Source organism: Ranitomeya variabilis, chromosome 1, assembly GCF_051348905.1.
Source record: "Ranitomeya variabilis isolate aRanVar5 chromosome 1, aRanVar5.hap1, whole genome shotgun sequence".
Lineage (NCBI taxonomy): Eukaryota > Metazoa > Chordata > Amphibia > Anura > Dendrobatidae > Ranitomeya > Ranitomeya variabilis.
The window spans coordinates 1,115,717,090-1,115,730,334 of NC_135232.1; the positions used below are offsets into that span (position 1 = coordinate 1,115,717,090).

General features: G+C 42.7%; 1 protein-coding gene across 1 annotated transcript in view; it reads right to left on the reverse strand.

The window, feature by feature from the left end:
- MAEA (macrophage erythroblast attacher, E3 ubiquitin ligase) overlaps positions 1-13,245 on the reverse strand; it is a 68,926-nt gene that overhangs the window by 21,988 nt on the left and 33,693 nt on the right. Inside the window, exon 3 of the mRNA XM_077280209.1 lies at positions 11,915-12,118. Coding sequence (XP_077136324.1) covers positions 11,915-12,118 — 204 coding nt within the window. The remainder of the gene's footprint in view (positions 1-11,914; positions 12,119-13,245) is intronic.

Here is a 13,245-nt window from a genome sequence, read left to right on the forward strand (position 1 = left end):
TTGGCCAGCAACTTCTTTTACACACAGAGTTGACCAGACAGTCGAGATCTGTCGGTTTCGCAGACATTAGTCTAATGTGTATGGGGATGATTAGTTAGGAAGAGATCTTTCACGGGGTAATACTTCTTACGAAGAACTACCTAGTGTAGGAAAACTCTTACAGACAATGCTCCCTGGGAAAAAAAGTATGTCAACTAATTCTACTCAGGAAAAAAGAAAACGGTCTTCCCAGTACCACCGATGAGAAGATTCTCAGCTTTTTTGGGCCTAATTTACCAAACTTGAGCTAAAAGGTTTGTTGTACACTTCATCTAATGTCTCATTGCCAACAAGGTGGAACCATCAATGTGGTGGTTCGCCATTCCTTCCGGATACTTTTATCTGTCTGCACTACCTTTACTGACTAAAGACCACACACCCCAATCAAGACACTACTGATACAACGCCCAAGTCCAGCTAGAGTGCCATCTACTTTTGTCTCCTTCTTCAAGATGGTCTCTAGGCTTCCAGTTATGACCAACCAGTCCATAAGTGCTAATTAAAAACATAGCCAAATACCCCAACGCACAATTTTCCAATATTTTTTTCAAAATGGGAGAATGATTTGGGGATATCTATCTCAAGAGGAGAGGGACAAGATCCTATCCTCGCTGTCCTCTGTGTCACAGGAGAGGAGCTATAAGATCCTGTCGAGGTGGTATAGATGCCCTACCTTGGTACATGCCATGTTCCCAGTGATCCCAGATATATGCTGGAGAGGAAAAGGGAACATATGTCCATATCTGGTGGGACTGTCCGCCCATACAGAAATTGTGGATGTCAATTTTTGAGCTCTATAATAAACTATCTATTCGTAAGGTTCGGCCCACAGCAGAATTAGCCCTCCTGTCTTTATGTGACTTGTCAATATCTGGATTTAAGAAGAATCTTCTCAGACATTTCCTCACGGCTGCTAGGAACTTGATCACCCCCGTATTGGAAACAAGAAAAATTCCCCTCATGCTCTGAATTTGTTGCGAAACTTAATGATATTTATAGAATGGCGCAATTGATAAATCAGACTACTGGGGATCCTACCAAATTCTACAATACTTGGGCTCCATGGATTGCATTGAGAAACTCCAGATTTAGATGTATGGCTATCTAGACCCTGATCTATATTTGGATTAGTTTCAGCTGTTCTTACATCCTGAACATTACTTATTTAACTTACCCTGTTTCCATGATCTGAAACCAAACTCAGCAGGTCGCCATCTTGTCCACCATTGGATGGGGGTTGGGGTTCACCCGAGGGAAGGAATCCGGCTCCCCTGTACCCAATTAACTACAATATATCTTCTTGTCTTTATCTTTATTATTTTCTTCTTCTCTTCCTTCCCTCTTTCACTACCTTTCCTTTTCTCAAACTTTCCTCATCTTACATGTGATAGCTACTATCAATATATGTAACTTCGCATTTGGAGTTACGAATAGTTTTTTTCCAATGATTGCCTATTATAATAGTAATAATTATTATTATTAAACTGGAAAAGAGACAATATTGGCTTTGGCCAATAAAACTTTAAAATTGTTGAGACACTAACTTTATGACGGAAAAGTAGATAGTATTCCATTTATTTCATTGCTGTATTGTTTATTTGCTTCAATAAACACGATTCAAACAAAAACATAGCCAAATTCTCCAAAATTGATATCAACGGTAAGAAAAAAAATACAAAAGACGGATAGCAAAAGAGTAAAGGGCCAACGTCTGGGAAAGAATTATCCGTTATTTAATAGTATTTGATTTTACAGGCAATATTGACTTTGATTTCTTCTAATTGCAGCGTTATCTAACAGTGTTTGAGCTGCCCTCTGGGGACCCCAGAGAAAATGTTCTTTTACATCTAGTATAGAAAGCTTCAAGCAAAAAACTAAATAATACACAGACAGGAATTATTCATCACGTAGCAAGATCCATAATGAGGGGCTGCATGAAAGGGATTAAATGACAGATTTTTTTTGCAGAGATAAAACCATTTACACGGAGACACAAAGCACACAAGACAAGGGTATCAATTAGTTGGTTAGCACTTTGTTCATTTTCGCGGAGCAATGTGAAAAGACTCCATTTGCATATGCTTTTCATATTCCCATTAAAAAAAGAAAATATTGTTTTAAAAAAGTTGTTAATGTTTTGGTTTTTTTTGTACCAATTAAAGAGAAAAAGTAATGAACGCAAGATACTTTTTTTTCCCCATGTAAAAGTTTCTGCTGATCTTTAACCAATTTTGGGTTTCATGACCTCTGTAATCATAATAACATTTTCCAATATTATACTGGCCGAGGAGAAGAGATTTTCTATTTTCTTTGTAATAACCCTACTAGACAACCCTACAAGACACAAGATGTCCAACAGACAAAGGGGTTTCTCAGCCAACAGTTGCGTACAGAAATTTAGAATTTGAAATCGTCCAGTGGAGAAGTAACGACGATAGATTAAGTTTCTCCTGAGCTTGCTTTAATCTTGATTAGAAAAGAGATTGGCCAGGAAATGTTTATATGCTTTGTTAACTTTACTACAGATATGATGTCCACCAGATATAAGGTTACTGCACAGCTAGAAGGTTCCTCGGTTAACATTCAAGATTCCAAGTCATCCAATGAGAACATCGATTTCCGTAGAGTGTAGAACTAAGACCTTTCAGGAGGAACAGTAAGACGTCAAGATTCTGATGGGCTTTCTTAACCAGCTGAGAATTTCTTGATCTCAATTAATACCAAATGAATCAATCACAGATTGGCCAGCCACATATTTACTGATGTCAACCTTCCTATAGATCGTTTAATCGGCAACTTAAAGGTACTATAGATAGGTGATCTCCTGGCCAATATTCAAGATTAGTAGGTCTTCCAATGACGTCAGTTTTATTATTTTTATTGATTTATATAGCACCATTAATTCCATGGTGCTGTACATGTGAAAAGGGGTTACATACAGGGTTATAGATATCGTTAACAGTAAACAAATTTACAGTGACAGACTGGTACAAAGGGGAGAGGACCCTGTCCTTGCGGACTTACATTCTTCAGGATAGTGGGGAAGAGACAGGAGGTTGGTGTGCTGCAGCTCGGGTGGTCGGTGACGTGGCGGCAGCTCGGGTGGTCGGTGACGTGGCGGCAGCTCGGGTGGTCGGTGACGTGGCGGCAGCTTGGGTGGTCAGTGACGTGGCGGCAGCTCGGGTGGTCAGTGACGTGGCGGCAGCTCGGGTGGTCGGTCACGTGGCGGCAGCTCGGGTGGTCGGTCACGTGGCGGCAGCTCGGGTGGTCGGTCACGTGGCGGCAGCTCGGGTGGTCGGTCACGTGGCGGCAGCTCGGGTGGTCGGTGACATGGCGGCAGCTCGGGTGGTCGGTGACATGGCGGCAGCTAAGGTGGTTGGTGAGGCGGCAGAATGGTTATTGCAGGCTGTAGGCTTTCCTGAAGAGATGGGTTTTCAAATTCCGTCTGAAGGATCCGAGGGTGATGGATAATCGGACGTGTTGAGGCGTGGAATTCCAGAGCATGGGGGATATTCGGGTAAAATCTTGGAGGCGGTTGTGTGAGGAACGAATAAGTGTGGAGGAGAGAAGGAGGTCTTGGGAGGATCGAAGATTACGTGAGGGAAGATAGTGGGAGATTAGTTCAGAGATATAGGGAGGGGAAAGGTTGTGGATGGCTTTGTAGATCAGTGTTAGTAGTTTGAACTGGATTCGTTGGGGAATTGGGAGCCAGTGGAGGGATTTGCAGAGGGGTGAAGCAGGGGAGTAGCAAGGAGAGAGGTGGATTAGCCGAGCAGCAGAGTTGAGGACAGACTGGAGTGTTGCAAGGGAGTTAGCGGGGAGGCCACAGAGGAGGGTGTTGCAGTAATCGAGGCGGGAGATGATGAGGGCATGCACAAGAGTTTTAGTAGATTGCGGGCTGAGGAAGGGACGGATTCTGGCAATATTTTTGAGTTGGAGGCGACAGGAGGTGGCAAGGGTTTGGACATGCGGTTTGAAGGACAGGGCAGAATCGAGAGTTACCCCGAGGCAGTGGATTTCAGGTGCGGGAGAGAGTGTGATGCTGTTTACTATAATAGATAGTTCAGGTAGGGGGGATACGCGAGATGGGGGAAAGATGATGAGTTCGGTTTTGTCTACATTGAGTTTTAGGAAGCGAGAGTTGAAGAAGGAGGATATGTCTGACAGACACTCTGGGATTCTGGACAGAAGAGAGGCGACATCTGAGCCAGAGAGGTAGATCTGAGTGTCGTCCGCGTATAGGTGGTACTGGAAGCCATGGGACTTTATGAGTTGTCCTAGGCCAAGGGTATAGATGGAAAAAAGTAGAGGCCCTAGGACAGAGCCTTGAAGGACTCCAACAGAGAGGGGGAGGGGTGAGGAGGTAGTGTGTGAGTGGGAAACGCTAAATGTGCGGTCGGAAAGGTATGAGGCAATCCAGGACAGGGCAAGGCCTTTGATGCTGAGGGAAGAAAGAATCTGTAGCAGTAGGAGGTGGTCAACTGTGTCGAAAGCAGAGGACAGATCGAGAAGGAGGAGGATGGAGAACTGTCTGTTAGCTGTGGCTGTGAGTAAGTCATTAGTAATTTTGGTCAGAGCAGTTTCGGTGGAGTGGTGGGGCGGAAGCCAGATTGGAGGTTGTCAAGGAGAGAGTTAGATGAGAGGTGGGAGGAAAGTTGACCATGGACATGCTGTTCAAGGAGTTTGGAAGCAAATGGGAGCAGTGATATGGGGCGATAGCTGGGCATAGCGGTTGGGTCAAGGTTAGCTTTTTTGAGGATGGGTGTGATGGTGGCATGTTTGAAGGCAGAGGGGAAAGTACCAGAAGATAGCGATAGGTTGAAGAGATGGGTTAGGGCTGGAATGAGCACGTTAGTGAGGTTGGGGAGCAAGTGGGAAGGGATGGGGTCAAGTGCACAGGTGGTGAGGTATGATTTGGAAAGGAGGCGAGTAAGTTCTCCTTCAGTTATGTTGGAGAGGGAAGTTATTGGGGAAGGGCAGAGGTCTGGTATATGGAGTGGTTGGGGTGGTGGAAAAGTAAAGGTTTGCCTTGTTTGGTCGATCTTGTTTTTGAAGTAGGTGGCAAAGTCCTCAGAAGAGATTAGGGGAGTTGGAGGTGGCAGTGGTGGGCGGAGGAGAGAGTTAAATGTGCTGAACAGTTGTTTTGGGTTGTAGGATAGTGAAGATACAAGGTTAGTGAAATAGGTCTGTTTAGCAGAAGTGAGGGCTAGTTTGAAGGCAAGTGTAGCTTGTTTGAAAGTGGTGAAGTTGTCTGGCAGGCGTGTTTTTTTCCAACGCCGCTCAGCGACCCTGGATGCTTGTCGGAGTTTCTTGGTGAGGCTGTTATGCCAGGGTTGCCTATTGATTTGTCGCACTTTGCTATGCATGAGAGGGGTGACTGAGTCTATGGCTGATGTGAGGGTGGAGTAATAGAAAGCGGTGGCGCTATCCGTGTCGTGGAGTGAAGATATGAAGAACAGGGGTAGAAGAGAGTCTGAGAGTCTGTGAATGTTTAGGTGTGCAAGGTTTCTGTGAGGATGTGGTACTGGCTGGACGTGGGGGGCAGGTGAGGAGGACAAGGAAGAGAAGGTGAGTAGATGGTGGTCAGATAAGGGGAAGGGAGAGGTTGTGAGATTAGATAAGGAACAGAGGCGGGTGAAGATGAGGTCTAGCGTATGTCCGTCTGTGTGGGTGGCTGAGGAGGACCACCGAATAAGTCCAAAGGATGAGGTAAGGGCCAGGAGCTTGGAGGCTGCTGGTTGACGGGTGTCAGTAGGGATATTAAAGTCTCCCATTATGATGGTGGGGATGTCAGCAGAGAGAAAGTGAAGAAGCCAGGTGGAAAATTGGTCAATGAAAGCAGTGGCTGAGCCCGGTGGTCGGTATATGACAGCCATTTGGAGATTAGAGGGAGAGTAGATACGGACAGAGTGAACCTCGAAAGAAGGGAGGTTAAGGGAGGGTGGGGGTTGTATAGGGTTGAAGTAGCAGTTTTTAGGGAAGTATTAAGCTGGGATCCCTCCAGTGAATAAGTAATGATGACAGGAGATTCTTTTTTTCTCTGTCAAGTTTCTGCTGAGCTTCTTTTAAGAAGCTGACCTCGATTAGTACCACACTTTGCTGTCCAATCTTCGATTGGCTAAGGGGAGGTTTTACATACTGTATCACCTCTACTGGGATGGCCAGCAGGCATAATATAAAATTGCTTGATAGCTGAAAGGTGTCTTGGTCAACATTTAAGATGATTTTAGGTCATCAAGTGACAAGCTTTATTTCATGGACATGTACAGCTCGGACTCCTCCAGCGGAGAAGTAATGACGGCAAGAGTTATTGATTTTGATAAATACTATATTAGACAATTGCAGATTTCCCAGCCCCACACACAGGGAAACAGATTTCACATACTGTGTCAACCCTATTAGAGACCTGACAATCAGACACAAGTGTAATTGACATCTGGGTGGTCTCTTGCCCAATAGTCAAGATCAGTAAGGCTTCCAACGCCCAGATCAGTTTCAAGGAAATGTAGAGCTGGGACCTCGCCAGTGGAGAACTAATGACTTTAGCCCCTTCACCCCCGGAGCTTTTTTTGTTTTTTCGTTTTTCGCTCTCCTCCTTCCCAGAGCCATAACTGTTTTATTTTTCCATCAATATGGCCATGTGAGGCTTATTTTTTGCGGGACGAGATGTACTTTTGAACGATACCATTGGTTTTACCATGCCGTGTAACAGAAAACGGGAAAAAAATTCCAAGTGCAATGAAATTGCAAAAAAAGTGCAATCTCACAATTTTTTTGTTTGGCTTTTTTGGTAGGTTCACTAAATGTTGAAACTGACCTGCCATTATGATTCTCCAGGTCATTACGAGTTCATAGATACCAAACATGTATAGGTTCTATTTTATCTAAGTGGTAAAAATTTTTTCCAAATTTCCATTTTTTTGCTAAAAAAAATAAAAAAATTTAAAAAATTGCGCCATTTTCCAATACCCGTAGCGTCTTCAATTTTCGTGATCTGGGGTCGGGTGAGGGCTTATTTTTTGCGTGCCGAGCTGGCGTTTTTAATGATACCATTTTGGTGCAGATACGTTCTTTTGATCGCCGTTATTGCATTTTAATGCAATGTCGCGGCGACCAAAAAAATGTAATTTTGGCGTTTTGATTTTTTTTCTCGCTACGCCATTTAGCAATCAGGTTAATAATTGTTTTTATTGATAGATCGGGCGATTCTGAACTCGGCAATACCAAATATGTGTAGGTTTGTTTGTTTTTTTTTATTGTTTTATTTTGATTGGGGCGAAAGGGGGGTGATTTGAACTTTTATATATTTTTTATTTTTTTTTATATTTTTCAACACTTTTTTTTTTTTTTTTTTTTTTCATTTTGGCATGCTTCAATAGCCTCCATAGGAGGCTAGAAGCATGCACTACACGATCGGCTCTGCTACATAGAGGTGAAGCAGAGATCACCTCTATGTAGCAGAAATGCAGGTGTGCTTTGAACGCCGACCACAGGGTGGCGCTCAAAGCAATCGGCCATCAACAACCATAGAGGTCTCAAGGAGACCTCTGGTTGTTATGGCAATGCACCGATGACCCCCGATCATGTGACGGGGGTCAGCGGTGCGAGCACTTCCTGCCGCGTGGCCGGGAGCGCTAGTTAAATGCCGCTGTCAGGGTTTGACAGCGGCATTTAACTAGTTAATGGGCGCGGGCGGATCGCGATTCCGCTCATTGCGCGCACATGTCAGCTGTACAAAACAGCCAACATGTCGCGGCTTTGAGGTGGGCTCACCGCCGGAGCCCACCTCAAAGCAGGGGATCTGCCAGCTGACGTACTATTCTGAAGGCGTTAGAAGATATTTTCCTCTGTCAGGGTTCTGTTGAGCAATTTTAAACAGTTGACCTTGATTATTACTACATAGCTAGACCAATCTTAGTTTTGGAGAGCTTTGTATACTGTGTTAACTTTACGAGACTCAGGATGTCCACTATGAGGGTACTTCATGGCTAGAATGTCGCTTGGTCAACATTCAAGATTTAAAATCATCCAATGACCAGATCAGTTTCAGGGAAGTGTAGAACTACCTTCCTTCAGGTGGAAAAGTAAGACTGCAAGATTCTCATGAGCTTTTTAAACCAGCTTAGAGTTTCTTGATCTCAATTAATACGTCACAGATTAGCTAGCCCCCTCATTTAGAAGAAGAGATTTTAGGGCAACCTTCTTATAGGCAGGTTGTCCAACAGACTTAATGGTACTTTATAGATGGGTGTTTTTTCCTTTGTCAGGTTTCTATGGAGCTTCTTTTAATAAGTTGACCTTGAGTAACACCACATTTTATTGTCCAATCTTTGATTGGCTCAGGGAGCTTTCACAAACTGTATCACCCCTACTAGAGACCGGATGGCCAGCATGTATTGATCAACATTCAAGGTCAAGTATGTTATCCAATAACAAAATCTGTTGCAGGGAAGCGCAGAGCTTTGACTCCTTCAGTGGTGAAGTTGTGATGGCAAAAGAATCTGTCTACTTTCCGTTGAGTTTTTTTTTTTTTTTAACCAGCAGAGAGTTTCTTGATTTCGATAAATAATACGGTAAGTTCAATCAGTCAATAACAGATTGGTCAGCCCCATGAATATGTAAAAAAGATTTTACTGTGTCACCCCTACTAGAGACAGGATATCAAACAGACATACGTGTAATTGACCATCTTGGTGGCCAATGTTCAAGATCAGTAGGTCTTCCAATGACCAGATCAGTTTCACGGAAGTGGAAAGCTTGGACCACTCGAGTGAAGAAGGAATAATGGCCGGAGATTTATTTTTTTCCTCTAAAAATGCTCAGAAACATAACAAAAAGTTGACCTTGATTAGTTTAATATTAAATCATTTAAGCCGAGATTGACATGGAAGATTCTTTTTTTAATATATACATACGACGTCAACCTACAATAGACAGAATGTCCAACAGATTTACGGGAACTTGACATTTGGAGGGTCTTTTGTCAATAATAGAAATCAGTAGGTCTTCCAAGAACATGCTCATTTTCAGGGGAAGATATATCTAGGACTTTTTGAGTCTGAACTACTTTGAAGTTAATAGGAGTAGAAAAAGTACAAGAAAATTCAGTCCACTGGGTTGTGAACATCCAAATCTGCAGACACATGCCAGCCCATCCAAGTCAACCAAAGTCAAAAAGGACACTACGTATATAAAGAAAATCATCTGACTCATTCCTTTATGCTCCATATATTGAAGGCTTTTTAGCCCTAGAGAGGTGTCTTATCAGGACAGGGACCCAACAATGAAAGACGCCTTGACGAAGGCCTCACATATATTGGCCAATCTATTCGTTAAGTATCTTCTTTTTACTGTAATTTTCCTATAGCTATTCTACAGCTCTAATTTTTCTTATATAACTCAGTGTAGTCTAAACAGCCAAGGATACAGGATCAAAGACAGAAATCTCTTATCTCGAGACACAGATTTTCTTTATTGGTCACCAAGGTCAATGAAAATCAAGGGGGAGGGGAATCAAGAAAAAGACATATCTCAATTTCTCTTCTGGACTTTTACCAGATACAAATCTTAACTTTACTCATGCACTGACTAAAGAAGAAATAAATGACAGCTGTATCTATCCTCTGAACAAGAAAGTCACAGTATCTTCTGGGATTGGTTGCCTTCCTTTGCCAAAAATTTAGGCTAGGAATAAGTAAATGTCTCATATTAGCCTTAACCAAGAGGCCAATGCAATTACAATTGAGTGTTCTCCAATAAGTGAAAGACTCAATGAGTTCATGCACCCAAAGGAGACCTCACCCAGGGCAAGTCTGCAGCTCGGGCTTTCAAACAGCTAGGGCTATGGCTTGGATTCGGAGAGTCAACATACAGGTGGCTATGTGAGCCAACCATTGTAAACCCACAACTCGATGTTCACTAGAATTCGGTTTACTTTGTGGCCTTGCTTTAGCCTTGACCACTGTCGACCATATCGTAGCCTTGTGGAACCTGTCGTAACCTCCTTAGCACTTCATTATAAATTTCAGATCTCAGCCATTGTTTTTTTTCCAAGTATTTTTAACTTTCATGAGTAAAATACACACACATATATATATATATATATATACATATATATACACACATATATACACATATATACTCATACACACACACACACACGCTGTCACCGCATAAGTCGGAGAAATTGACTAAATGCAAGAATATGATTAACCCTGATCGAAATCACAAACTAGCCGATACACATGAAGCTCCTTGCGGGATCTGCGACTATAAAAATAAAATATTCTGCATTTTTGCTTCCAATTGTGAAATCCAAGGTCATAAAGGTATCAAAATAAAATCATTCCTGGGTCTAACAAGCCAGCTCTGATGAGCCGCCTTTATAGCCCGCTCTATCAAAATCATTTGTTACGGCCGCTTCTATCCCTCTGACTCGCCGCTGTTTATCACCTCATTAGAGAGCTGAAAACCATTAGCAAATTACCTCAATAGTCAGATTTGATTAGCACAGATTTTTCTGCCGCCACCTGTTGATATACAACCTCGTCTCATTATTTTCTTGGGTAAAAAAAGAATAAAAATTCAGATAATTCCATGTAAAAGAACTCGCGGAGTGAATGTGGACGTGCGCAGAGTCAGAGGCCTCGTACGCAGGAGATGAAGGACTTCACATTCTGAATATATTGATGACTTTTTTGGAAGGGGTCAAGCAGGGAATTTTAAAGAGTCACATTAAATACTGTGATGGATTCTTGGGTACTCTAATTTTTTTGTTGCCGTTTTGGTTTTTCATTGAGCAACAATTCAGTATTGCTGTGGCACATATAGTCCTTATAGACACTTTGCTTAAATAGCCCAACGCAAATACAACTTCCCTTCGGGACGCGATATTTGGTTACTGATGAGGGAGTTTAGGGCTCCTCAACAAAGACTTTATCTAACTGTTTAGACGCCGCAGCTGTTATTGACCATGACGTCTACAGGGCTTACATACCGGAGATCGTTGGAGGTTCATCCGATTACACAAGAACTGTTGGATGACGGTAGTTCGTTACAGCCAGCACTCATCGTCTCCTCACACCATCACCACCACATAATCGTATGTCAGTGATCAGTAAGGAGTCGAGGTGGAATATACTTTGAAAATGGAAGCGATCAGCCACTAAAGTATCACCAGAAGCTACTCGGCAACACTGGACACATTGGATGGATCATATTCAAGGATGGAATTAAGAGTGAGGGCCGCCATAACAAGTAACAGTCATATCTACACACAGGAGCATATGTATACTATATATATATATATATATATATATATATATATATATATATATATATATATATATATATATATATATATATATATATATATATATATACACATATATATATATATATATATATATATACACACACACAGTCATATGAAAATGTGATAACTAACAGTTTCTTCACCCTCCAATGGGTTCTTCCCCCCATGCACCATCACGTTGCCATTTTACAGTGATAGTTTACTTTATATATGAATTACTTTATACATCCTGTATTATATCCCAGAGCTGCACTCACTATTCTGCTGGTGCAGTCACTGTGTACATACATTACATTACTGATCCTGAGTTACATCCTGTATTATACCCCAGAGCTGCACTCACTATTCTGCTGGTGCAGTCACTGTGTACATACATTACATTACTGATCCTGAGTTACATCCTGTATTATACCCCAGAGCTGCACTCACTATTCTGCTGGTGCAGTCACTGTGTATATACATTACTGATCCCGAGTTACATCCTGTATTATACCCCTGTGTTTGGTCTACGCCGCGGTCTCACCTCTATGCGGCAGTCTCACCTCTATTACGCGGTCTCACCTCTATGCCGCTCTGCCTGGCCAGCTTCACTGCGGTGTTGTAGTAGCCGCAGCGCAGAAGATGTTCCACCATCATGCGGTCCATGCGCTTCTTCTTCCACATATTTACGGCAGGAGTCTGGTCGCTGCTGTGCTCCTTTAAGTGTTCGATTCGCCTTTTGCACAACTTGGCGCTCTCATCCTCCGCCTGGATGGACTCCACCGCCTGGACGGAGAGAAGCGACAGATAAAAGATGGACACTGGTATCATTAAGGAATAATCCACCGTGTTTGTTGTGATCAGAAGGAGTGTAGACAGGCTCCTAATTAATTTAAAGAGGTATTTTTTGTTTTTCTTTTCTCAAATTCTGAAACCCGGCTCCCAAACATTGCAAAAGTTCTATGGAGGAGGGGAGTTAGCCCTCCGTCTGTTCTTTTCCCCCACCCAGGGAAGAGGGGTGCTACTGTGCACCATAGTACACCAACCCGACAAACAAGGCAACACAAACAAGGGTTAACAGAAAACTCCAGACATACAAAATATTCACTCACATATAACAGAGGAATGCAGCGGGGCATGGAGGTAGGGAAATAAATTAAAATAGAGAAGGATAGGGAATTACCACACATACAAACCAAGAAACAGTCACTAAGAACTCCTCCAACTCTTCTTTCCCTCCGTTAGCCATGCAGAAATAAAGCTAGCTCTGACGAGGATTAGTAACAGAGCCCAGGGAAAGGGAAAAGGAGTGGCTAACTGAGCACAGTGATTTCCAACATGGCAGATTCTTCATTCTGGCAGAACAGGGGTTAAACACATTTAAAATGAAGGAGAAGTGCTTCTTCTCAGCGTCGAAGTAGGAGCAATCAGACGTTGTGGTCTTATGGCTCCATGCTGTTGTGGTAACCCCTGTACAACAACATTTGTTGTGCCATTTCTCTTGAGAACGCCAATACTCCATATGTGGGGGAAAACTACTGTTTAGTCACACAGCAGGGCTCAGAAGGGAAGGAGCGCCATTTGACTTTATGAAAGCAAAATTGGCTGCAATCTAGTGCACATGTCATGTCGCATTTGGAGAGCCCTGGTGTGCCTAAATAGTGGAAACCCCCTGAAGTGACACCATTTTGGAAACTAGATCCCTCAAGGAACTTATCTCGACGTGTGGGGAGCACCTTAAACCCCCAGGTACTTCACAGAAATGCATAATGTTGAGCTGTGAAAAAAAAACAAAAAAAAAACCCTTTTTTTCCCACAAAAATGTTCTTTAGTTTTATCCCCAATTTCATTTTATTTTCACAAGGTTAACAGGAGAAAATGGACCCCAAAAACTTTTGTACAATTTCTCCCGA